Source organism: Periophthalmus magnuspinnatus, chromosome 16 (assembly GCF_009829125.3).
Source record: "Periophthalmus magnuspinnatus isolate fPerMag1 chromosome 16, fPerMag1.2.pri, whole genome shotgun sequence".
Classification (NCBI taxonomy): Eukaryota; Metazoa; Chordata; class Actinopteri; order Gobiiformes; family Gobiidae; genus Periophthalmus; species Periophthalmus magnuspinnatus.
The window spans coordinates 7,533,413-7,561,191 of record NC_047141.1 but is presented as its reverse complement, the minus strand read 5'-3'; the positions used below and the strand labels follow the sequence as shown (position 1 = coordinate 7,561,191).

The window sequence follows — 27,779 nt, the reverse complement described above, 5'->3', positions numbered from 1 at the left end:
GGTGCTGCTGGAGATAGATTTTTTTTTAAACAACGTCTGGCAGCGCTCAGAAAGTACATCTGCAATCCACCTCATCCTCAGAGATTTTTCTCTAGTGTGACGTAACCATAGCAGTCAAATTAAAATTATATGTGCATGTCCATGTAGACGTGTGGACGTTCATAAAAGTGAAAGTGTGAGACTATATAAAACTATATAAAAATCTTGACATCATGACTTCCTGGGTTTGAACATGAAACGTCTCCTGGGCATGTCCTCAGTCCTAGTGGCCCTGCCGTCTCAGAGCCTGCCCCCGGTGGACATCTGTGAGACAGGGCTGGTCGTGTGGATTGTTGTGGGGCTGGTTGTGCAGGTGGGGCTGGTTGTAGGAAGACACTGTCTCCTGTGGCTCATCTGCAGGTTCTGAAGGTCCTCGAGCATCTCAGCGATCAGTGGAGGTAAGGAGCCCGGGATCTCCATCTTCAGGGTGACCACGCGCTCGGCTCCTGTTGGTGGCAAAATGTCAGCTTTACTATTTTTTTAATATATTAAAGGCAAAGTAGAAAATCAGGCATTTTACAGTTCCTGATTTCCTCTTAAAATAGAGTTATGCAATAGTGTATGTGACAGAGGAGTACACATGTGGCTCTGCACCGGACCCAAACCCGGCCTGATCAGACAGCACAGCGGAAACCTGGGCTCAGACCCAGCCATTTTATATTCAGTTTTGCCCCCCACACTTTGGGAACCACTGTCTTAAAGCCATTGAATAGAATAGAATGTGTTACAGACACCTCTGTTACACATTTAGACACATTTTAATTGTCATATTTGCATCTTTAACTGTAATATATTTGTGATTTTTTCCCCCTTTTTTCTGTTTCCCCATGGTGGAATTAATAAAAGCTCTTTTATCTAGTTTTAGCTGAGTGTTTTATTTTCATTATACTAACATGCATTACATGCAACGAGACTAAGGCCTACTCTACATGTAAGTTTAGTTTTTACAGAAGTTGAAACGAGATGTAAGATTACTTCTGTGGTACATGGCAGTGTGTCAGAAGGGAGCACAGTATTGTTGGTTGCGACGTTTGCCCTCAAACCAAAAGGTTGGTTACACTGGTGTGTAGAATGGCTGACATGTTTCTGCATTGAGAGTCTGAAAAAGGCGGGAATGGATCTGAATACACTGAAGTGTGCCTAGTATGTGTCCCACAGCCTGACCCCCAGTGGCAGACAGTGGCCTAGTGCCATGGCCAGACCTTTGGCGCTGATGGTGCGCAGGTCGGTGATCTTCATGAGAGCTTTGGGGAACATGAGGGGCATGCTGGGTCTACGTCTGCGTGAGTACACCTTCAGAGCTTCCAGCAGTGGCTCCTGGAGCACCTCCACCTTTGACGGCTCCTCCAGGTCCTGGCGGTCTGCATACAGCACACACAGCACACACACAGAAGCAATCAGGGCCTGACAGGTGCACCAATCACATAGCAGAATTGAAGTTTGTGCGGAAGACAAAGGTGAACGCTCAAGTGAACCAAAACAAACATGACAACGTCACATGCATAGACTGCATTTATCAAAAGTTAATCTGTTAATCTGTTCTAGTGTTACATTATATTGGAAAAGTCTATTTGATACATGAAACCACTTAAACTCTGATGACCTGTTGAGCTAGCTGTCGAACTGACAAACCCTCAAGTCAGTATGATACCTTATGTGATACCTGGAAATAAAATCACCCCCTTCTCATCTGGTCTTAATGAAAGACATCATGAAACACTTACAATTCGAAAAAATAAGGTACTTGCTTAAGGGTAATTTGGAGACATTTTGTTCTACATGGGCTTTTATAGCTCAACAAATGTGTCCAGACAATAAGTTGCACTTTTTTATAGTTTGGCTGGGGATGCAACTTATACTCACATCTTCTTTATTGTCACACTGACAACTGTGTGAGAGCACTCTAGGTTTGTACCAGTATGACAGCCACGTGGAAGTGGCGCTTCATCTACTTCCGGAGCAGGCGGAGTTGTTCAGAAGTGACACCGAGGATGAAGAATTCAATGGATTTAGTGTTTTGGAGTGAGCTTGAGAGTAAACTTAGCTTTTTTATGCTTTAGTTATCTGATTAACTGTTAATATCTTAAATATCTTTAACATAGCAGACACATATTCAGTTCTGTCTAAGCTGCATGTATGTGTTTATGTATGTGTTAAGTAATGGCTGATTATACATGTTACAGTTCCCTTGTTTGACCACTAGATGGTGTTGTTGTGTTTGTAATACTTGTAAGAAAATTTACTTGACTTGTTTTCTTTTACACATTTCATATTTAATTTCCCCTTATTTATTTTCCCTTCATTTATAAGAGCATAAAGATGATCATTTTTAATTTGGAACAAAATGTTTAGTTTATCATAAGTCTACTTTAAGGTTGTGAAAATTACATCCCGTTTTCCAGTTCAGCTTTTTTTTAATGCTGATATGAAGTCTTACCCGACAGAGCACTATTTAAGAAACAACTGAAAAATAAAATATAAAGTTTTCAGTTCACTGGTTTGTTTACTTGCAGGCCAAAGTGTTATGTATATTTTCCATGCGTTCATGTGCAGTTGTGTGTGTATATGTGATATGAGCCAGAGCTTATATTATATTTGATGTGTTTGCTAGGTCTACAGTGTGAACTGTGATGTAGTAAGACATCAGTGAAAATAAACATCAGTGAAAAGAACTCCTGTGTCTCTCGCGTTTGTGGACAAGCCGCATATGTTACGTTAGCGTAGTGTGTCTGATTAACTGTTAATATCTTACATAAACATACCAGACACGTACTCAGTTCGTTGTCTAATCTTCATGTAGTTGAATAAAAATAAATGTGTTACGTTAGTGTGCTGTATTGCTATTCAGCCTGTTATTCTCTATTTTATTGTTATTAAAACTTTCCTTTTAAGATAAAATGTCTGTTCTCGGTAAAATAAATTTCCCAAAAAAATGGGACTTATAGTCCAGTGTGACTTATATGTTTATTTTCTTCATTACGCATTTTTTTCGCTGGTGCGACTTATACTCCAGAGCGACGTATAATCCAGAAAATATGGTAATTACTGAGCTGAAAAAATATTATTCGGTGAATCCTCTTGTTCATAGACTTTTTTGTTTAGTTTTATTTGTTGGTAATCTATATTGCATTGTATTGTTGATATAGAAGAATTAAAAAAAAAAAATCACTTGTTTCTGTCAATAATTAGGAAATGTATCAAATCAAAAACCTCTTCTCACAATAAAAAGTGATATTGTGACAGCCCAACATTCTGTCATGTATATAGACTATAATAAGTTCCCGATGCAGTCCAGGAAAGAACATGGCATCTACCAGACCCCTGACACCCAAGCACAAAGCATGTCCAACGCTGATGTCTGTAATCAAGCATTTGCAGTACCTCCAGAGACCAGGCAGATGGCGCTGAGCAGGCCGCTCTCAGTGTCGTCCATCTGGAGGGGCAGCAGCTGTCCGGCAAAGGAGAAGACTTGGTCGGTAAGTGGGCCGAAGCCCGCGTTGTGGATCTGTGTGCGGGTCAGTGTGAGGCCGTCAGAGAACGTCATGGTGTCCTGGTCTGGAGTGTAGCGTGTGCAGATCCTTAAGATCTAAAGAACAGAACACACTTTAGTCAGTAAACATCATACTGCTGTGCTTTCAGTTCAGTTTGCTTTCAATCTTGTCCATACTGTATATTGTGAATTATTAAACTGAGTCATATGTAAGATTTAGATTTCAAATTCCATAAACAACATGATCAAAACAAATATAGATTTTACTGATAACACTTAGAATACTGATTTAAGCAGAATGAGCCCCACATGAGTCTCTTATTTGGGTTGCCAGTTTCAAACGTGATATGCAGTTGGTTTAAACCTAAAAGGACTCTCTGATCTGGTCATTACCTAAACCCCAGCACCTGCAGGCAATCATGACTCTAGTGCAGTGCAGCCTCTGCAGCTCAGTGAGTGAATTATGGAGGTTCTGAGCTTTAACATGAGGCCTGTCCAAAAACTGAGAATGAGAAAAATGTGCCTTTATCTGCAGGTTAAGACACTAGTAACCCAGGTTCAGTTGTGACTGTAATGGAAGAGCACAGGATTCCTTTAACACTTTATTCTATGTATGCCTTTTTTATTTTCTATCAAATCACCAAAGCAGATTTCTAGTTGGTAAATTTTGTCCACTTTCTGATTTTGATCATTCGAATGTGATTCATTATTTTAAATGCCGCAGATCAAATGTGTGACTTTATCATATTTATTGATGAGTTGTACGTATGTAACAGACACAACAGAATGATGGATATTTTAGACAATTGGACACAGAAAATACTGAACTTTAAGATATGCTGTAATTAACAGGAATTTATTCTTTTTTTTTTTTTTTCAATTTCATTTTTTGTTTTTCTAGGTTGATGTGTCAACTTCCAAGCCAGGCTGATTGAGCTTTTCTGATCAAAACTAAGGCAAGACTACATCCCCTTACTGATTGGTGAGATGAGAAACATGCCAGCGTGTCAGAGTTACACCTGTCACACACATTTGGCAGGGACAGAAAGAAGAGGAGCGGATGGAGGTGCTACACAGTACCCCAAGGTGACAACCACACATTTCACGCATAATACACATTTCCATGCTTTTTGGGGATATTACCTTGATTTGAATTAATTTCCTGGAGACTGATCCAGGGCTTAAGCATAGACATTACTTCCTTAACCTTAAATCAATCAATCAATCAATCAGTGACTATCACTTTATTTGTCCCCCAGGGGCAGTTTAAGCAGATTCAGCAGTAAAATACAATAATAACAGAAAAGCTCAAACAAAAGTGTCAGTGCAGCTCAAGAGGCAGACTCATCAGATCCAGTATCAAGGAAGTTTGAGGAGAGTAACCCTCAGGACAAAAGTGTCCATCCTCTCTGTCCTGCAGCCTCCAGGGGAAGCCAGGTGAACTCTGCACATACAACAGGAAAGCCTCTTCTAAGCAACTCTCTCACTCTGGTCTGTTGTTTCGACATTCTCTTCAATTGTTTCCTCTGGAACATCTTCTGCCATATTTGGTGTAGAAAGCCTGTTGTGTTGTTGTAAAAAGTCTGTAGCATTTCCATGCAGGGTTGCCATGAAAACAGGAAAAATCAAATTACACAATCCAATAGTCCTTAACGTCTATCCATTGAACTCCTTATGCTGCACTTCTTAGTTGGTCAAAATCTCCAAATGTTAAGTTAAAAATGTAAGATAAAAACTGCTGTGCAGGCCAGACAGCCACAAGAGCTGTCAACCATGACCATGGCAACTATGCGTCTTAAAGGTGCTATAACTGAGTTTAACTGTCTTAAAAACGTGAAAAACAGAACTAGTTCATTTTAAACAGTTTGCAGTTGTTCAAAGTTATTCTTCACTTATCTTATGCATTCAGAGCATCCTAATTATTCACTGTGATTAGTTTATCAGTGCATTTTACAACTTTCAGAGGCCAGTGTGATTGTGCCATCACGATAAAGCTAACAGCAACTAGCATGCAAATGCGAATTTCCTCATTATCTGACTACAAAACACTTTATGGTTAGATGCAGTGGACGTATTTTGACCTCAAGAGCTGCTTATACAATATATTTGTATTGAGGCCAGACCAATTTTGCTCTAATACATGCCCTTTAACCTAAACCATATTAACCTATTTTTACCCATATCTGAACATTGATTGATCTAATAATAAATTATTTACATTATGGGAATCTGATTTATGTGCACATATAAAATATATAGATTTTTAATGCATACAAGTTTTTCTCATTCTCAGTATTTGGTGGTAAGTAGATACCAGGAAATGTATGGTCTTTGGTGTTTGGTGTTTGGTGATTGTAAAGCATGCACGTGGCTGTACCAGGATGTCGAGGCAGGCGGCTTTGAGCAGGGTGATCTGGTCTGCGATGGTGAGCCCGGTGAAGCCTGGCACACGTTTGGCAAACTCCACCACTTTGATGATGCACTTGGTGGCCAGCTCACTGAACTTATCCCACAAGCCCAGGTCTAGTTGAATCCTCTGCTCTGCACTCGAGTTCTGTACCACACACAAAGGATACACAAATTTTACATATGTTAAGCTCCATTCATCCAAGTACCCTACCCAGGAATTTACCTGCATTTTGCCAGAACAGGCTATGTGTGACCAAAGCCTAGGCCAGACATGGCCCACACATGGCCCTTTGGGTTTATTAATCCAGCCCGCCGAACGAGACCAAATTATATTTTTTCTGTGTTTATTTTACAGAAAGTTAATAAATTAATTATTAATTTAATTGGAAAGCAATTTGTACAATGAGCCTTGAGTATTCATGCCGTGCTACATGCTATAGGCCAAATCTCGAATGATATATATATATATATATATATATATATATATATATATATATATATATATATATATATCCTGGTCCAGTCCCTCAGTCAAATTTTAGAAGCCATTGTGGCCTGTGTGTCAAAAAGTTTGCCCACCCCTGTCCTAGGCCTTTCTTTTCAACTTTTTCCCCCCAAAACTGCCACTTAACTGATGTAAAACTATGATAAATATTGACCACAGGTACTATCTCACCAAACCAAGTCAGAATTAAAAAACATGCACATTGTAGAAGCGCGCGTTGGACTGACCGTGGTGTACTTGCCCAGCTGACACAGGGAGGGGAAGGTCTCTCTATGAGCTCTGCAGATCTTCTCCACGATCAGACCCAGCTCTGCGCTCAGCTCGTATGTCTCCATGATGGTCATCTTCACCGCCTCCTTGTGACCCTTACGCTTGTTCCGGTCATTTCTCACCGCTGTAACACAACAAGACTTCATTAAAGGCAGAGTGAGAGCCATATGAAGAAGGTTGTTCAGTTCTTTATAAAAAAGAAGTGTAGAACAAGGGAGAGGTATTTTTCTGACATTATTGGAAGTTGCAGTAACAGCTCTCATGCACTGTTTGCAACAGTAAACAGATTAACAAACCCCCCAGCTCTGCTGCCTTTAGAACTAATTTCCACATCAAAGTGAAATGAGTTTGTAGTATTTTTTAATAAAAACGTTCAGGGCATTAAAAATGCCATCAATTCCAAATAACAACCCAGCACCCACCTAGAAACTTAGAGCTGACTCACTTTGCACCTAAAACTGACAAAACTGTCCAAGACAGTCTGAGTTCATCTACATGCTGCTTACCCACTAAATTTCTAAAGTCTGTGCTCAACAGTTTGCTGTCACCACTCACTCACATAGTTAACATGTCCCTTCAATCTGGAACATTCCCAAGAGCTTTGAAAACTGTGGTTATCAAGCCTCTCCTAAAGAAGAGCAGTCTTGATGCCACGATACTTAACAATTATTGACCAATCTCAAATCTGCCGTTTTTAGGCAAAGTCCTTGAAAAAGTTGCTTACCAACAGTTTATTAACTTTCTCCAAATGAACAACTCCTTTGATGTTTTCCAGTCAGGTTTTAGACTCCACCACAGCACTGAGACTGCTCTTATCAAGGTGATAAATGACATCCGCCTGAACACTGATGCAGGCAAAGTCTTGATCCTGGTAGATCTGAGTGCTGCTTTTGACACTGTGGATCATGGGATCCTCTTACAGAGACTAGAGGACTAGGTGGACATCTCTGGTACGGCACTAAACTGGTTCAAGTCCTATCTAGAAAAAAGGGAGTACTTTGTTGAAATTGGAAAAAATGTCCCTGACCTGTGGGGTCACCAAGGGGTCAATCCTGGGACCCCTGTTGTTCAATTTCAACATGCTGCTGTTAGACCAGTTAATACACAGCAATAGTGTGTCCTACCACAACTATGCAGATGACACTCAGATCTATGTCCCACTGGCAGCAGGTGAATATGGACCAGTGGATTCACTCTGCCACTGCATCCAACAGATCAATGTGTGGATGCAAAACAACTTTCTCCAGCTAAACTCATAGTCTTTGGCCCACAGAAACAGAGAAAGTGTCAGCAGTCACCTCCAGTCTCTCTCTCTAAAACCTTCAAATCAGGCTAGAAATCTAGGTGTAATAATGGACTCAGACTTGAACTTTAACAGCAACATCAAATCAATAACATCTGCAGCTTTTTACCATCTGAAAAACATTGCAAAAATTCAAGGTTTACTGTCAAAACCAGACTTAGAGAGACTTATTCATGCATTTGTCGCCAGTAGGTTAGACTACTGTAACAGCTGTGCTCAGGTCTCTGCACTGGCCTCTTGCTGGTGCCCAGAGTCAGGACTAAACATGGGGAATCAGCGTTTCAGTTTTATGCAGCTAAAACCTGTAACAGTCTTCCTGAAGATGTGAGACAGGCCTCTACTTTGACAATGTTTAAATCCAGGCTCAAAACAGTTCTGTTTAGCTGTGCATATGACTGAAAGGGTTTTATTCTGCACTCTTCTGTTTTAATGTTAACTTTATGATGATTATTTGTGATTATTTATGTTTTGATTTGTGTGATTTTAATGTCCTTATTCTGTAAAGCACTTTGAATTACTTTGTGGACAAATTGTGCTATACAAATAAACTTGTCTTGCCTTGATGTCTTCATGCATGAGTTGGGCTATGGCAAGTATGGGAGTGCACAGGTGTTATACCTGTTGTTGGAGATTATTTTGTTTCATTAAAAGCACTCATTTACCTGTAGCTCATTTTGGCTGTTAAGAGAGTCCCCTCTCCCCCCTGCCCTGAGTCCCCCCTCCCTTCCTTTGCTCTCTGCACTAAGTCACTCCCTCTTCATCACAACACAAGCAGTGTGCATTCTGATGATGAAACTGGTACATATCGCATCAGGTTTGTCAAGCTGTAGTGTGTAATGAATTGTTTTGTATATTTATGGTAAATTCCCATGAGGGATCATGGATAACACAGGCTTGTGGGCTAAGCATTGGACAGTATTGCCCTGCTAACCATAGAAAGAGTTCATCCAGGAAAAATCGCTTGTTTCTCCTGTCAAATCGTTTTTGAATCATGGTAGAAACACCCCCCGCCCCCAGCACCATGTTTACCCCTCATTAAGTTACAAAATGGCCTTTTAAATGGGATGCCTGGTAGGATCCACTCTGTTTATGAATTGATATGAATTGATCCTAGCCCCTCCCACTCCAGGAAGCACTGTCCAATCAGAAGGCACTATTATTTTTATTAATACATTTTCATAACATTATACTTTGCTACTAGTCAGATGTTAGAATAAAAATATCACAGAGCCAAGACAGCGCAAAACAGTTGTGTTCTTTTTTCTGGCAATATCAATTAAGTTAGCCAATATTGCAATATCAATATTTTTGCAATATACTGTGCAGCCCTACTCCATAGCGACAGACTCTTGTTGAATAGTAACTACTTGTTGTACATGTTCAACAACATTATGAGAAAGGGCTCAGATGACCAGATTATAATGAATGACATCCCATCAGTGGATTTAGTCTTTCCATATTCCAAGACGGCAGGAATGTTTCAGGGGCATGAGGCATCCTTTTGACACATTTTATTTTAAATGATGCATAATTATTACACATTCGCAGACAAAAAAAAATTTCAGAGACCTACATCTTGATTGACCCACTTTGCTGTGGTGGATGAAAAACAGGGTGTAGCCAATGTTTATTTTTACGTGGGCATAATATATACATTTTTTATGAGGTTTTAGCCATGTTATAATGGCATTTCCTCATCATTAGTTTATTGGTTTGTGTTATGATCAATTCAGGTATGTTTGATTCAGGTAATCTTGTATTGTCGTGTATTTGAGGCTTGAGTTTTCATCCACCCCCTATCTCCGCCCACTGCTCTGTACTTAACTGACTCCGGACAATAAGCAATTTATCATATATATATTTCAACATAAACAACTAAATAAAAATAATCTGCTGCTGCTGTTATGGTGAAATGCTACTATGAAGAGGGCTTATCAGTTCTGCAGCTTCAAATAGAAGCCATTTCTATTTTTTGTTTTATATCAATATTGTATGTAATGTAATGTAACTAAAAAAACATAAGGTGCCTTCTTTAAAGACGGTGTACCTGATTTTTTTGTGTCTTGACATCATTTACATGAAAAACAGAACATTTTAAACAGGTTGCAGTGGTCCAAAGTTATTTCTCACTTACTTTATGCATTCCCAACATCTCAATTATTCACAGTGATGAGTTATTATAAGCGTTTTTCACGACAGAGTGGAGTTTTGCTGTGGCATGTTAATCTGCACTTCCTGATTACCGGATAATAAAATGCATTCTAATAAGATGCAGAATACGATATATGCGCACTAGTACACTGCCCGCTCCTGTGTTTTGCCATAGAAAGTAACTGGTAGCGATTTTGGGAAAACATCTAATTGTGATTTTTCTGACTAGAAGTTCGATTATGATTAAATTTGGTAGTAGAATAAGCAAAAAAGTTGAAATATGAACTGACAAACCAATACAACAATCAGATGTCAGAACAGGCACAGAACTAAACTACAGGGTTTGTTCATTTTGTCCATTCAAATCTCGATTTAGATTGAATTGTGATTAATCTTACAGCTATAGGAGCTGGTTGATCCGGCATTATGGACCGCCCTCATCCATGTGCGGCCCCCCTCTAACCAGGTTACCCTTTCATAACAACTTTGGTAACTGTGTCAGTACGTTTCTCCATCGCCCCACTGACTTTGATTCTAGCCATACTCTCTTCTCCTCTCCCTCGTTCGCCTGCTCACATGTCAGAGCCATAGTGGCATTATGCAACAGCACGGCTCCTCCCCCCTCCCCTCCTGCCTCCCCCCTCCCACGCTGCCTTGTGTAAACACTAGGAGACAGTATCCAGTTACGCGGGAGGGTGGAGGGGTGCATCCGCCTGCGCTTACATGGAACGCCAGCATCTGTTTGCTCCATGTGAGGCAGGGTTTACATAACGCAGCGTGGAGCTCCGAGTTGGCTGGGAGGTTCCAGTGGCCGCGCTCCTCCTCGCATAACACGCGTTCTGCTATCTGGGTCAGAAAGCTTCTGGGTAACACACTTCCACGTTTTTACATCAGTGTGGAGGACTGAGGTTTGGATTAGGAGTCGATAGGGGCACATGTTAGAATTAGAATTATATTGTGTAAATAAATAAGACAAAATCAACATCTACTTTTGATGTAGTTTTTATAATGCACCAATGCTTTCAACCTTGAAGGTATTTCTAAATTTAAAGCCACATTATGTAACTTTTTGGCCCCAAAACAGACTACATTAAAAGCATTTTTTTCAAGATGTGTAAATATTCAAATCAAATACAGCTTTTACTGATAACTATTGAACTGCTGATTTATTCTTAATTACAAAAACATTGGACACAGTGTTCCATTTATTTGTTATAATTTGGTGTTTTGTTTCTCAAGACAATTATCCATTCAGACAGCAGAATGAGCGTCACAAGAGTCTCTTATTTGCATTGCCAGTTTCAAAGCTGAAAAGGACTCTCTCTGATCTGAATCCTCACGACACAAACCCCAGCAGCCAATATCCATATACTGAGAATGAAAATAACTTGTGTCATGTGTCCTCTATCTGCACCTTAAGGCTCTGACAAGTTCAGTTTTAATTGTAACACTTTGTATGTAGCCTGTGCTCTCACTGTTTAAAAAGAGTGTCTTCACCCACAGCATATCATGTACCCCACTATTGCAGACAGCATATTTAATAGTGTAGTCATTCATTTTTTTTTGTGAATAGTCAGCCCTACTCTGAAATGAAATGCATTTATTTAGTTTGGCAACCTTAAGTGTGAGGCATAGTCTGCTTTCTGATTGGATGAACTGCTTGAACCAGCTATGACATCATACAAATGTGTTTGGGTAGTTGTGCGTAAATCACCATTACAAAAATCAATATTTGAAGTGAACATGTTCTCAGATATGACACAGCTGAATCATGTTGCTCTCAGACCCATTAGAATCCTTTCTATAGTTGGAGTTGTAGTGACTTTGAGAAGCCGTTGGACTCCCCTTGCCATGTGATGTGACATAACTAACACAGCATACATGATATCAAACATCAATAACACTGCAGCAGTTTTATGTTCTTGTTTTCGCCTGGAGCCATCTGCGTGTGCCATGTGTCCGCTGGGAACTTTATCTAAAGATCTTATATCCACCACATTATTCACACCAACATTTGATAACAAGCTTTGATAACAAGCTTCAAAATGTTGGTATTTTTTTTTTTTTACCATATTAAGTTACAGCCTGCACTCTAACAGTTTAAACATGTGCTACAATCACAACTGAACCTGTGTTTGCCAAAGCCTTAAACTGCAGATAGAAACACAGTTTTTATCATCTTCAGGCCGTGCCTCATGTCAAAGCTCAGAACCTCAACTCAGATCAGAGAGAATCCTTTTAGGTTTAAACCAACAGGATTTCAATTGAAACTGACAACTAAAATGTCATATGACATTAAAGAGTCATATGAGGCTCATTTTTTTTTCTGATTGGATTAAATGCAGAGGACAAATTTCCATACAGACACAAAAATAACATGTCCAATTATTTTGTAATTCAGAATAAATCAGCATTAGAATTGTTACCAGTAAAAGCTATATTTGATTTGAACCTGTTCATATCTGGGGACACAGATAGGTCATGTTTATGGTATTTAAAATCTAAATCTTACATTTCTTTTAATTCAATAGGAAACACAACTTCTGTGTATTTTAAGCACAACTAATTCACATTGTGTTAACAGATGTTGACTTAAGTAAATTGGTCTTATGTTAAAATATAGAAAGCGGTAGTATGTAGTGTGCAGCTACAGTTATTTATGCAAATGTGTGCTGTTGGACATTTTATTGTGTGAGTGTATTGTTGTGTATAGTGTCATTTGGCACAATATAACCCCTTTTAACAGTGAATAATAGAGCTGCTCTTGTACAGTAAAATTAATGGTTTATTTACCTCTATATTAATTAGTGGGCGTCCCCTCTAAAGCTAACTATCTATTTTGATTGTGTTATGAGTATGAGGGAGATTAGATAGTGTTATTGTTATTGTTTAAGTTATGTAACACCCTGGACTTGGTCATGGGCCTTTAGATAACCTCTGTATACTGTAAGCCAAGGACACTCACTGTCCCTCCCTCCTATAGCTGCAACCTCACATGTTACAGTTACTAATTCATGTGAAGAGAACAGCTGGGATTTTCAAAATTGTTGCAAAAATAAAGAAAAACACTTGGATTGAGCAGTCTATAATTCTCCTTTGAATGAATATCACATCAAATATAATGTTTAGACAGAGTTAGACTGTGGTAGATGAACTCCTTAAGGTGGTATTTGGACAGCTCTTCAGTTTGTGGGTTTGTCTGATTTAGAGCTAACTGTATACACTTTTTGTCCTTCTTTGGATAATTTCTTGTTTAGAACCAGGGTTGTCAAAAGTATCTCAAATTTAACCACTACAAATTTTAGCATAACTAGTATCGAAACTAGATACTAAAAATTAACCTAAATTATGGACATAAATTAACCTTTCCTGAATATCTTTAGAATGATCTTGAGCTGCATCAGAACAAGTATAAGACATAGACTAGTATAGACCCACGGACCATACATGGATGACTGAGGGATTACACAGATATAATGCCACATTAAATATAAAAGGGAGTACTATGATTTAATGTTGAGAATGACATTGTGGTATCAGAATGGGCATTGAGTCTATTCCTTAGTACTGTATTTAAGAAATCAAGTTTGAAATGGTTGTATTCAGAACTATAGTGGAAATGATGTAGTCCACTTTTAGACCTCTTTTAGCCCTAGATTATATACTTGGTTTAGCTCCCATAGTACTCAGAAAGCCAAATCTTTTTTTTGGTGGTACTTGGTGTAAAACTTTGAGAGCACCTGGTTTACAGTATTTTCCTAAGACCTTTTGCTCATCTTATTTTATAATTGATTTTATAGGTAGACTGTATAATGGTATAGATTAATTTCTGACTCTACTGTTCAATCTGCAATTATGACTATTGCTAGGTTTCAGCACGCAGTGGCCTTATTTTGACCAAAACAGATGTTATACAATATCTGTACTCGGGCAAGACAAAGTTTGCTCAAATACATGGGGAAAAAAATGGGTACAGGACCTTTAACATTGGTGTGGGCCCTTGGCCCTAGTTACTTACACAGATCATCAGTCTGGATTATTATGCAAATACTGTGTAAGTTTCCTGTTTATATCCACCATTGTGTTAAACAGTCCATCACATCACAATGAAGTGTATTAAAATATCTAACAGTAAGGCTGTCGCAGTAATCACAATATTGTAATTGTATGATCAGTCACACCACACAAGGGCTCAAGTGACTGTAGTACCTCAATGCACCTAAAGTCATCGGACTTTAGCGATGTCCGATGGCTGGAGGTGCATTGAAGTTTGGCTCAGCCCTCGATAACCTGCACTCTGCCCATGGAGCCGACAAGTGTCCACAAGCTCCTCCCACCTGAGTTTAGAGCAGGACAGTGCTATAACATAATAATATATCCTCATAACTCGTCTCTAAAACAACATTTGGTGAGCAGAAATGACTTTTCTGACACGTGCACACGTACATGTCTGTCACTCATGCCCAATCATGTTGTTTTATTGAGCTATTTTTCAAGTACAACCCTAATTTACTCGTAATATTATGGGCCTATGTGCTACACCAGGACATAAAAGTACAGCAAGGGAAATTCTTTAAGCGCGACAGCCCTACATGACATTTGAGTGTTGTCTGCAGTAGTATAAGTGGTGTTCAGAGCCAGATGGTACGTACACTCTTTGGACATGCCCGCAGCGAAACACTTCTGTAGTCGGCAGTACTGGCAGCGGTTGCGTGTGATCTTGTTGATGATGCAGTTGCGGTCACGGTGGCACGTGTACACCATGTTCTTCTGCACGCTGCGCCGAAAGAAGCCCTAATGACACACACACATTGATTAGAAACAGAGGGATCACAATGGTGTTGTTAATGCAATGATAACCAACTTAACTAGGAGCCAGGAGCTCCAATTTCGGTCACCTTAATATCAAAGGTTCTTATTTATAATTTAATAGTTAAAGTGGAACTGCTGCGTCAGATTGCTGGCAGCAGGCACGAATCCTGCGTGGAGACATTAAAACAAAATTTAGAGAATAGATCGGTTTTATACCATTCTGTGGAATGTTCCAAGAAAAGTAAAAACATCTCCATGGAGACAAGTAGTTAGTGGACTCTCCACCAGAAACGTTACAAGTCAGGTCTGTGGAGAGTCAAGGTGCATGTTTTGTTTTTTTTTGTTGTTTTTTTGTCAAGGATAAAGATAATTAGTGTAAAGTATATTTGTATTATTTTGTCCTGAGGTCAAGTTTAGACTTAATTTGTACTAAAGATGGTATTTTTCACTATCTCTTGCCACTTTTTCCCATAGCACAACTAGCTCTAAGATATTTGATAACAGTGTGTTTCTATCTCTGCTCCTTCATCCTTTACTTTGCTTCGTACTCCTGTGAGCTCCTCTAGAGGGAGCACTACACACGAGACACTAGCTGCTTGTGAATGAACGGATTCACAAGCAGCTAGTGGGATTTCAGTGCTTGAGGTTGGCTGTGCTGCAGCTCAGGGTTTCCTATAGAGAAGATCTGAGGGGCCAGTCGTAAACTAGTTTGCGGCCATTTGGTTTAAAATCAAATATTATTGCAATGAATTGTGTGTCTGTGAGTATGGGCCCGGTGATGCAGCCTCTCGTTCATTAGTCTATCCCTAGTCTAGTCTATGGTGTATGGAGTGAATGAATAATCCACAAAATTGTAGGGTGATGTTTAGTATAGCAAAAAATTCTTTCAAAATCATGTATTCTTATTAGAAGCATGTCACATCTTCACAAATGTTAACAGTAACTTAGGTATAACTTGCTTGTATTTATGCAAGTTTCATACCATACTGTGAAAATCCAGGCAAAGCAATAACATCTCTATGGAGACAAGTAGGTAGCCGTCCCTCCAGAAGAGTTAGAGTGCACCCTTTTGAATAATTTATATCCTAAAACATGAAATATCAACGCTAAGGTACTCAGATGTATTTTAAAAAAGACTTGAGGACATAAAAGAAGCACCATGATCTGAGAAAAAGCCTGCGTGTGAAGATCACATCACCCATAGTGTTGTCATGATACTAAAATACTAAAATACTCAATTTTACTGAGGATTAGACCCAGTACTTAAAACAGATTTCAATATCACGATGATAAAAAAACAAACACTCTTAATTTAGACAACACTAGTCACCCGTGTACAGCAGTCGTGTGAGGTAGGAGTAGAGTACCTTGCAGCCCTCGCAGGCGCTGACTCCATAGTGGTACCCAGAGGACTTGTCCTGGCACACGAAACATGGCTTGTACGTGCGGGGAGGGGGTGGAGGTGAGGGCGGACTGGTCAACAAGTCCTCCGAACACCAACTGGAGCTCTGGCTTTCCACGGCTGCAAACAAGCACACAACAGGACACACGTATTACTATGGTTTTGCAGTGTATGTGAAGGCAGATTTCCAACTCAGACTGCATATTCATATCTTGCAAAACCACTGGGAGAGATATTACATAAGGGCTGGTCTGTGACAAAAAAGACAATCACAGCAGTTTTGGTCATAGTTGTAGGATCTAGTCACCAACAGAAATGATCAGGTTCATCATTCGTGAATTTACATTTTATGTTTTTCTTATGCGAATACAATAAAATAGGGCAATATAACTCTTGCTTCCATCTAGGAGTATGACATCATCACATCATCAATTATGGGAAGTATTTCACAACTGTCCTTATTAATATTGGTACTACATAAAAAGTTACATCCTTTGTATTTGTATTTATTTATTAAGTTCTGTATCTATACGCTGTACCTGTCTTGCCCCAGTAGATATATTGTATAAGCAGCTCTTTAGGTCAAAATAAGTCTGCTGTGTGCTGTCTGCATCTAATTATAGAACATTTTATTGTCTGATAATCAGGAAGGGTGCAGTCACTCAGTTTAGGGTGTTACGTGATACAGCAGGTATGTTCTTTGAAACTCACAACTGTCTCACTGTACTGAATAGTCCTTTGCAGCGTTGTGTAGTAGTGTTTAGTTGAGTTTATCCTTTATTTGTCAGGGGCCTTGTACAAATTATTAATTAATCTTACAAAGGAAAGATGATCTGGACCAGATGTAGCTATTGTTATTTTCCATCTGCTGTCCCTGGGCAGGTGCACCACACTAAAGAAATAAACATTACATAACAATCACATTCCTATGCTAACTTACCTCATTATTAATACAATAAAATGTGGCAAACACCTGAGATGGTTTCCCACAAATCCCTACAGTTCCTGTGATGCAGATGTACAACAAGCCTGACTGACTCTGGCTCAAACATGAGCAAATCTCCAGTAAATGTCCCTGTTTGTTTGCACATCATTTACATCTTCAGTAATGGGTCTGGACAACCAACACACAAAGTTAGTTATGACTCGATTTACACAGGGAAATCAGCTCTTTACTCACATGAAAGGGCTTTTGGTTTGTTATATATATTCTGCTGGTACTGTGTCGTTACAAAAGAGCAAAAGTAGCACAGTGGGTTATGTGATCACCCACCAACCAATGGGTGAGTGGCTCTAACCTCAATCACATGCTATTGTTGTGTCCCTGGGTCAGACACTTCCCCCGCAGCGTCACAAGTGTGAGCGTGACCAGTTCTGTGTGGCGCCCCCCAAAGGAAATTTGTAGTAAACACCCATTTTATCTTGAATCTCAGAGGTCATTATCACCTCAGCCTCACTTTTATAAAAGTATGCACACTGAATAAAAATATATAATCACAAGTCAGCTCCATTTTAGCCAAAATTAATGAAAATTATTTTTTTAAATCTGTTTTTAGCACACATGATTATGATTTAAATTTATTCAAATCAAAGTTAGAATAGGGACTGCTAGTCTTTCAAATAGGGGGAGCTCTTTACATTTCCCTTCTCATGTCCTGTTATTTTAGGGGATTGTGAACTGCTTTCATTTGTAGAGACATTTAAACACATTTTACAATGTCAATTGTTTAATTGCACTTAACCCTGTTTTTGCAAGTTTTGCTATTTTTCAAAATCTTGATTATTAAAAACATGAATTAATTTAATTCATTTGATGAATTGCCCAGTCATCTAGTCAGCAATTTATTTTTGGATTAGTTGAGTAGTCAAACTATTATTTCTATTTTACACTGACACTTTTACATATATTATCAACCTAATAAAGATTAAAGTAAGGTGACTGGAGGTTTCTAAAAAGAGAAAATTTATGAATAAAGTGCATCATTAGTGAAAGTCAGAAATTGTTTATTCTTTTGGCATTTTGATTTAAAATCAAATCTTTGTTATAAAAATGTCTTTTTGTGGGTGTTTTAGAGTCTGTATAGTCCAGATAACAACTACGATTATCAAAAGATGATTAGTTCAATCACTGTAAGTCTAGTAATGTCTCAGGTTATACAACAGCAGAGTTAAAGGGAGGACTTCAAAGCATGCGCATGAGTCCAAGTGTGTAAAGATGATTGATGGTGTCACTTTAAGGAGGGAGCAGAGACACAAAGCAGCTCCAGTCTGCAGCCCCACCACTGGCCCGGCAGCACAGGGCCTTTCAGAGGGCAACAAAAGCAGAGCCATGGCCCCGTCCCCTTGAACCCGTGGCCTCTGGGTGAACCTGGAGGAGTGGGTCACACCGGGACACCCACAGCAGCCCAGGCTCTCTCTACACTTTGGCCACAACTGCCCCACCACAGCCTGAGTGATGAGGCTGGTGAGTGGGTCTGCTGCAACTCACAATGCACTTTGAAACTCACAAAAGAATGTTGGATATGAAGCAGAGCCAGAAGTGATGAGGAATTACAGGAGAACCCCAGGGCAGTCACTAAGCTCCTTTGTCTCATTGAGGGAATTATTCCCTCAAAAATAAGCAAAAGGAGACACCCCCCTCTGCAGACAGCTCTGCAGACAGCTCTGCAGACAGCTCTGCAGACAGCTCTGCAGACAGCTCTGCAGACAGCTCTGCAGACAGCTCTGCAGACAGCTCGGGTCTCTCTAAGCTGAGGAGTGGGTTCATACTGGTCCTGGTTTGCTCCTGGTTTGCTCCTGGTTTAGTTTTGGTGTTGATTTGGTTCTGGTTTGGTCCTGGTTTCAGCATGGACAAACTTCAGCGATTGTAAGAGCATCCCACCTTCCTCCTTTACAATATTGTTCACCCATGACTCTGGACCAAGCTACAGATCTGCAGATAGTCCCTGCTCCAGACATTTTGCACTTGTAATGGATGTATAGTTTGGACCGAGCACCTGTGGATGTCTAAAATCAATGCTGTCATCAGATTTTTTTATACATGTGTAGAGCACTGCAGGGCTTGATTTGAGCCAGAACCAGCTGGAACAGGATCCAGCATTTGTTAGGGCGCATTCTGGTAACTGTGTTCTTTGATTCGGCAACTTAACCTGATTTTAGTTGTGCGTCTCCTCCATGTCACTGCGTTAATCGGGCACTGCTCTCTCGTCTCATTCAGAGGAGCTGCTAGGTTTTTTCTGTTTTAGGAAGTAAACAAGCAGTCTGTGTTGATGCTTTTGAGTTCTGTGTTGGAGAAGCCTATTGCTTGTTTTGGGAGAGTCTTTGTTTTGTGGGGTAAATAAGGCCGAATAGAGCTCATTTTTAATTTGAACAAACAGTAGTGTAACACTATCTAGAAATTACATCACACACTAATGCAGATACTAACACAATCGCTGATAGCAGTATAGCAGGGTAATCAGCTTAATTTCTTTTTTGGTACAGCACAGTCAGGCTCAGCGCGAAAGGGCATCCTGTAGATGCATGGCTTGGCATACAATATTGAGTTATATGGTCAGTTGTGTTGTATTTTGACATTTTTGAGCACATATATGCTCACTTATTGTGTGCGTTTCGTCGACCTTATACGAACCCTGGTCCCAATGTCACTTTTTGTTCTGGCAAATGAAGCACTGGAGCAGTGCACTGGAAAACAGAAGTCATTTTATAACTTAGATAAACGTTTTTGATCCACAAGGGAACTTACATTCAGTAAACAAAGTGTAACAAATATATTACATCACCTTTTGTCCATTTAAATATTCTACATTGATTCAAAGCAAAACATGGAGGATTTATGGGAAAAAGTGACCCTTGTGTCCCTTCATCAAAAACATGTCTGAAGAGCTTTTAGATGTCATCCATGCGTGTTTGAGTAATCTAGAGATCTCTCCCAGGCACTATTCAAATCCTCCTTACAGTTAGTAGTAAACTTCTGTCCAAAGCTCAGCCCACAAGAATACGTCACGCATACTCCCACTCAGCAGTTCTCCATAAATATACAAAAACATGATCCAAAACAATACACCACAACTTCACAAACCTGATGTGAGGTGCAGTAGTTTCATTAGCGAAATGCACACGATTGTAAAGATAGTGCTCTGAAACTCAGCGGAGAGAGTAAAACTTATTAAACATTTTAATACTGTATAGAATTTTCAAAACAATAAATATGTTATGTGTTAGCTCTAAGAGGACACAAGAACAAACTGCTTCCACAAGTTAATGCAACCTCACATTTAAACATCTGAAAACAACTGTTTTTTTTTCACAACTTCTGTGTCCTTCTCTTTCCTCTCACCATTCTTCCCTTGTTCTTTCTGTCTCCCTTTTCTTCATCTCTTTCCTCCTTCTCTCCTTTTCTCTCCTTTTTCTCTTTATTCCCTCTCTCACCTCTCCTCCCTCTCTATCCTCTTTCTCTCTCTCCCCTCTCTTTTCTCTTTCCTCCTCTCTCTCTCTCCTCTCCCCCCTCTCCTCTCTGTCTCTTCTCTCCCCCTCTCCCCTCCTTGTCTCACCTCTCTTCCCTCTCCCCAATTTCTCTCCTCCCTCTTTCTGCTTTGTGGCCTGTTGAGCTGCTGACCGCCAGATGAACCCGCAGTGACCCCACAGTGACCGCTCTGGGCTCTGCTCTGGACTCTGCTCTGGACTCTGCTCTGGGCTCTGCTCTGGGCTCGGGTCTGTCCCACACTCTGCTGCTCTGTGGAGGGATGCAGCGTCACAAACAAGAGGCGCCCGAACCCACCTCAAAACACCAACAGTGGGACTGCAACAGAGTAGACCACATCAACATTATGGTGTTCAGACGACTTCACAAATGGTTCAGAATGTGAATCTGAACTGGAATATTAATGAATATAGAAGTAAAAGTAAAAGTTCGCCATCTGATAGATAATTATTTATCCCAACAGAAATTCCAGTTCAGCAGCATTTTTTTGGAATTGCTGTTTTGGACAAATGCAAAAGCTGAACCAAACAGTGGTTAGAGTGTTGGTCCCCCAACCCGAAGGTCGGAGGATCGAGTCCCGCTCGGACCAAGTTCTGTTGTTGTGTCCTTAGGCAAGACACTTCACCCACATTCACCTAGTATGAAAGTGGTGTGTGTGGAATGATAGGTGGTGGTCGGAGGGGCTGATGGCGCAGCCTCGCTTCCGTCAGTCTGCCCCAGGGCAGCTGTGGCTACAATAGTAGCTTACCATCACCAAGTGTGGAAATGAATGAATAATGACTATAGTGTAGCGCTTTGAGAGGCTTTGAAAAAGCGCATTACAAGTGTAAGCCATTATTATTAATTTCAAGTACTACATGACATCACATAGGACTTGCAGGGCTGATTACAAGCTGGTGATGGTGTTTTCCTCAGGTTTGCAACTAATAATTATTTTGCTAATCAATTATTCTGGTGATTATTCTTTCAATTAATTGATTAGTTGGTTCAATCGCAAACATGCAAATCTGAGAATTTTCTAACATTTGCACAGGGTAAAGCTAAAGTGAGCTCATAGATTAAGTAAATTACAGATAAAATTTCTTGCATCATTTTAATCCGAATTAACTGCAGTGATTCATTGGCTAATTGCCAAAAAACACATAGACGTTACATTATACCGAAAATGGTCACACAGACTGTGCTTCTGATTGGATCTAGCTGGCTACCGTTGTGCACAGACCCAATTCAGGTTTGGGGCATTGGCAAAGAACCTCAACGTCGATATTTGCAGGCATAATTTCGCACATTTGTGAAGGTCTGTCAACATTATGAAGACGCCTGACTCAAATTTGATGGCAGTCGATGCAGGTAAGGTCTGAAATAGATCTGTTCAGTCTTTTATCAAACATTTATGCTCCTGGATGAGTCACTGTAAGAGCTTTAGATATGTATAAATCATCTAATCTAATCTGAGTTTCTTCAAATGTAATTCAGGTCATTGTAACTCCTGCTGTTAAATCCCTTTTGAAACAATGTCAAGAAATTAGGCCACAAAAGACCGCCCCTGTTTTGGGCACAATTTATCGGTGTGAACAAACATTTCTTATGTTCACACAGCTACAGGAGCTCAGTGCAGTTCAGACAGTCTTACTATGAAAATATTGCAGGGGAATTGTGCATGTTTATTTACACTGTACTTTTATTTAAGTGTTTAGTTTAGTATTGAAGAGCAAAATAAAGTGGCTTGAAGCCTTTCTTATGACAATTCTAGCTGGTTGTGTCAAAAGTGTTGTAATGTATGGAATGCTCTTATCTGACCCCTTTAATCTTTATCACAAACCTGATAAGGAGAAGAATCTATGTCATACAAACCACAGGTGGGTAGAGAGATTACAAGAGAAAAGTCAGAAATTGTGCTGAAGTTAAAGAGGTAACCAGGAAAGAGGCTACAGCCAAATACCAACAGCAGGTAGGGCAAGGAGAAGGAAGTCAGCTCAATGGCAAGAACATGGAGCGGATACAGCGGATACAAACCACAGATGTTAAGACATACCATTTGGGAATAATATCTAATTGACATTTTTCTGACAAACATAGTGGTAGCAATTACATTAGCAATTATTGTTTTAACAATAGGATTCTTTACAACACAACAGAACTCACAACTCAAATATGCCCTGACAAACTAAGGCAAGAATCATATTTCAGAACAGGGTTATCAGCTTTTATGCAGAATAAGACAGGATTTTTTTTTGTTTTTTTGCAGCCTTTGCAATTTGCCAATTGTATCTATTCAAATTGCGATTTTGATTCAACTGTGATTAATCTTGTGGCCTTACTGTACACACTAGTTGTAAGAGGGAAGGTGGCGTGTGAGAGCCATCGTCCAGGATGAAACATCCAAGATCCATCAGTACATCAAGGACAAGACCCCAACAGATGATGTGCTTAGAGAATGCCTCAGACAGTGGAGGGCAGAGGAAGAGGCGGTGGAGCTACCATAACAGGAGGACATGCCCCTGCATGGGATGTACCACCGGAACATAAGTGAAGAGGCTGATATCAAGTCCTACCAATGGCTTGAGAAAGCTGGACTGAATGACAGCACAGAGACACTCATCCTGGTGGCACAAGAGCAGGCCTTGAGCACCAGAGCGATAGAGGCCCAGATCTATCACACCAGACAAGACCCAAGGTGTGGGCTGTGCAAACAGCCTGCCTTTGCCCGATTTGGCACCTATTTAATTTAACCCGTTTAACACTTTTAAACGTATTATGTGTGTATTTTAAACGTTATTTTGTGTCCTGTCGCTGTAACCACACATATTGCTCATCTTAAATGTATTCATATCAAAGTTTCACAATTTCACTTTATTTTATTCTTATAAAAAAATGTACCATAAAGTAAGACTTAATTCCGCTCTGCTCTATTTTCTATTCAACAGTAAACTGTTTCATGAGTTCATTTCAAAACTTTGAAAACTGTGACAAATCGGTTAAGGCTCCAAATCAGTGATATGACAGAGGCCCCTGAGACAGTCCAGCACATAACTGCAGGGTGTAAGATGCGGCAGGGAAAGCATACATGGAGCGGCATAATCATGTAGTGAGTATAGTGTACAGACACAGAGTACGGACTGGAGATCCAAGGTCAAGGTAGGAAACACCTTGAAAGGTGGTGGAGAATGATCAAGCCAAGATCCTGTGGGGCTCCAGAGACAGACTGACAAAATGGAGATGAACCAGACACTGTGGTGGTGAAAAAAACAACAGAACAAAGCTGTTGTGGAAGACACTGCAATATCTACACTACAAAAGAAGACAATCTTTTCTGCTGTTGTCCATAAATCCTTATAATATCAATAAAATAATTATTCAAATAACACTCCAACGCACAATTAACTGACTAAAGGACTATAGGCTTGCAGTCTTAGTTGACTGTTGTCTGAGCTAGGGATGAAAAATATGGGTACAAAATATCAATTTTTTCTAAATAGACTGCAATTGCTATTAGATTTGCGATATCGGTTTCTGGATTCTGAAATTTCACATTTTAAAGGAGTCCAGAAGAATTTGCAAACAACAAACTAATACATTTCAGAACATGTTTGTACAGATCTAAACTACAGGGTTGGCAGTTTTCATGCAGAATAATACCAGATATTTTATTGTTTGCAGAGGACATGATGGTATTTCAAAAATTGCAGCCTTTGAGATTTTGTACATTCAAATTGTGATTTTGATTCGATTATGATTCATCTTACAGCCCTGCTTAAATGATTTATGGTCCAGAGTCAGTGCCATTGAGGTGCTTAACCCACATCACATTGTTGTCATTCTTTAGCATTGCCATAGCAACAAAGGCTACGTTAACGAGAGAACTGTGTCAAACTCTACTTGGCCCAGGGCGGCTACTGCTCAATCATTATTATGGGTTACCAACAAAATAACTAGATAGATAGTAATGCATTTTAATGTCTGAATAAATACTTCAATTATAATTGTTTCAGTCAATTAAATATGAACTATTGGAACTAAATATGTACTAAATGTGATTCAGCTGTAATTGCTGGGTACAGTATGAAACTCAGATAGATATTTTTTGTCTGATGGGTATTGAGGCAAACTTATATATTACCCAGCACAATACATAATACATTAAAGGTATCATAATTTAACCAAGTATGTTTTGAAGATAACTTTTTGGAGGTGGCATGTCTTCTGCATGATAAATAAAAAGTTTGGAATATTCTCAATGAAGATTAATGTCATACTGTGGAATATTATAGCCAAAGGAACAGCATTTCCATGGAAACCAGCAGGAGGAGGAACTCCTCCAGGCCAAATAAAAGTCATGTTTGTGGAGATAAAAAGGACATATAATTTCCATTTCTTTTTCAGAGCAACAACAAAACATCCTTTTATTTTAGTCTATTTTTGGATAAAAAGTTACATGCAGAGGCTTTCATTAGAAAATAGTCATGATGCAACATTTTCAAACTTGAGAAAAAGGCTTAATATGCAAAACCTGATTTGATAATTTCAGAAACAATGATAATTAATAAACTTTTTTTTTTCTAACAGTCAAATGTGTTGGGTTTTTGTTTTTTGTTTTTTTAACAAAGTGACAGTCATCCCTTTCGGTCATGTTGTCATTTACTGATACAGATCAAGAAAACACTAGAAACCCCAATATTGTTCCCACATTTTTAGATATATTTTTTTAATTCAGTAAAAATGCTGAAATGATATTGAAAGTTCCTCTACAAGACTAAAATTGTAAAGAATATGCCTAATAATGAACTATATCTGGAATTTAAACATATTTGGTTATTACAAGCAGCTGTATCCCATCCATGAGGCACTAATTGTGAAGCTCACCTGCTGTTATTTTCAGAGCTCTTACTGCTAATTGGATAAAGTAAAGAGGACATTTGAGTTTATGACTCGCAAAGCAGAAATACTGAAACATCAATATTACATTTTACTAGTCTTCACTTAAGCCAACAGGCCAATAATTCAACATCAAACCAGCAAGGCATTCATAAAACACATTTTAAAGATGTTTATTTCTAGTATGGAAATTTACTGTAAAAACACAGTGCAATGTGGGGAGAAATCAGATCTAAGTTAGGTTTAAACCAGGTGTTAACCAGATTTTAAAGTAGTGTTATCTTGGACTACAACCAGACTAATAATGACAGGAACAATTGGCTTAACTGGGACTAAACCATGTCTTAGCTGAACTAAGACAACAATAAGCCAGATATGAACCAGTTATGATATAGGACTAAACAAGGAGTAACAAGGTTAGGAGTCTAAAAAGGAAATTTGTGTATCTGAATGTACATTTACAATGATAACTTTAGCTGCGGTTGTTCAATTGCCATGAAAATTATACCAAAACAAAAAATGCAACAAACTCAATCTTCTCATTGATTGTTCCTATGGGTGAGCCAGTAACAATGATATCAGGAAAAGTCACATTTATTTTCATGTTATGGAGTTAAAGTATACGCGAATATGTGGCAATATAACAGTAAAAGAGATATGGATTTAGGGGCTCATGGAAAATTTTGCATAATTGTATGTAGCTTTTAATAGGAAAACATAAAATAAAAGGCAAAAACTTGTTTAGACTTCTAATAAAAGGGGATTGTCTAAATGGCCATTTTATAATGAAAGTCTATCAAGTCAATCTTCCCTTTAAATATCCACACTGATAGGCCAGCTACACTGATCATAGTCAGAGTAAAAAAAAACAAAAAAAAAAAAGTTCTATAATGAAATTATGACATTTAAAAAAAAATGGCAGCGGGTGGTATGTGACAAACAGTGACATCTGAGGGGTTAATAAACTGTGGTCAATTATAATCACAATATGTCATTTTAAAGAGAACCCCTTCACAACAAAATAATGATAATAATATTAACGTTTGACGATTTTATGGCAGTTTAAAAACCGAAATACATTATTTGTACCACACACTCCCAGTGTAGCATTTCTTCAACAAGGCACAAGCTTTAACCAGGACTAATCCACAAAGATAACCCACGTTTAAGATGCATGTTTACCTACACAAGGCCTAAACACGGCCAAAGTAGGAGTGCATTCATTCTTGCACACAGACATAAATATAGGGACTACAATGGGACAAAATCAGGACTAGACCAGGACTAGACGAAAACAGGACCAAAACAAGTCTACATCAGGATTAACTTGGCTCAAACCTGGACCAAAGCAGATTTATGTGAACACACTAGGTCCAAACTAGCGCAAGACAATGCAAAACTAAAATAAATTACAAAAAAACAAACAAAAAACACACACATCTTGAGTGTGGACCTACATTGTGAACAGCGGTGCTCGCGCCACTCAGCCTCCAGCAGCTCCGGGAAAAACGCCGCCAAATCGGGCTGCCCTGGCTCCTCCGGTCCGGGGGTCGGGCTGGAGCTGGTGGTGTACAGATCCAGAAGCTCCGCGGACGGTCCGAAGGTGTCCCACTCCAGGTAATCGAACATGGTGGAGGGCCCCGGGACAACCAACCAACTAACCAACCGCTGCTGGTCCCGCTACACAACTGTGGACATCCAGCAAGCGCGTACACAATACATAGACATTACATAGACATAACACAGAGCGGAGGGGCGTGTGCGCACTAGCTAGCACAACTTGTATTCCTCCGTATATATCATGAAAATCTTAAATATTACTTTATAAAACAGACTTAAATGTTTGTCTGGCGTTGTTTTGACTTGTTCTGGTGACTTGTTCATTGACCTAGCGCTACCTCTCAGTCCCCTGCTCACCTTCAGACTGCGGGTACGGATCGGGCAGGCAGCGGGAGCAGTTACCTAATGCGGGCGCCATGGGTGAACTCTCCGTGAACCGCCTTCGCTGCAGCTGACCTTCGCGTGACCCAGCCGCGCCGT

The 27,779-nt window shown here is 39.5% G+C and overlaps 1 protein-coding gene across 1 annotated transcript; it reads right to left on the bottom strand.

Moving 5' to 3' along the window:
* Positions 1 to 130: 130 nt before the first annotated feature.
* LOC117384118 (retinoic acid receptor beta-like) lies at positions 131 to 27,497 on the bottom strand. The gene is made up of 8 exons (XM_033981403.2): positions 27,197 to 27,497; positions 16,347 to 16,501; positions 14,820 to 14,961; positions 6,671 to 6,837; positions 5,907 to 6,083; positions 3,421 to 3,625; positions 1,242 to 1,400; positions 131 to 485 (listed from the first exon to the last, which is right to left on the bottom strand). The coding sequence occupies exons 1-8, from the start codon at positions 27,366 to 27,368 to the stop codon at positions 280 to 282; spliced, it is 1,383 nt and encodes a 460-aa protein (XP_033837294.1). The 5' UTR covers positions 27,369 to 27,497; the 3' UTR covers positions 131 to 279.
* Between the last annotated feature and the right edge of the window lie 282 nt (positions 27,498 to 27,779).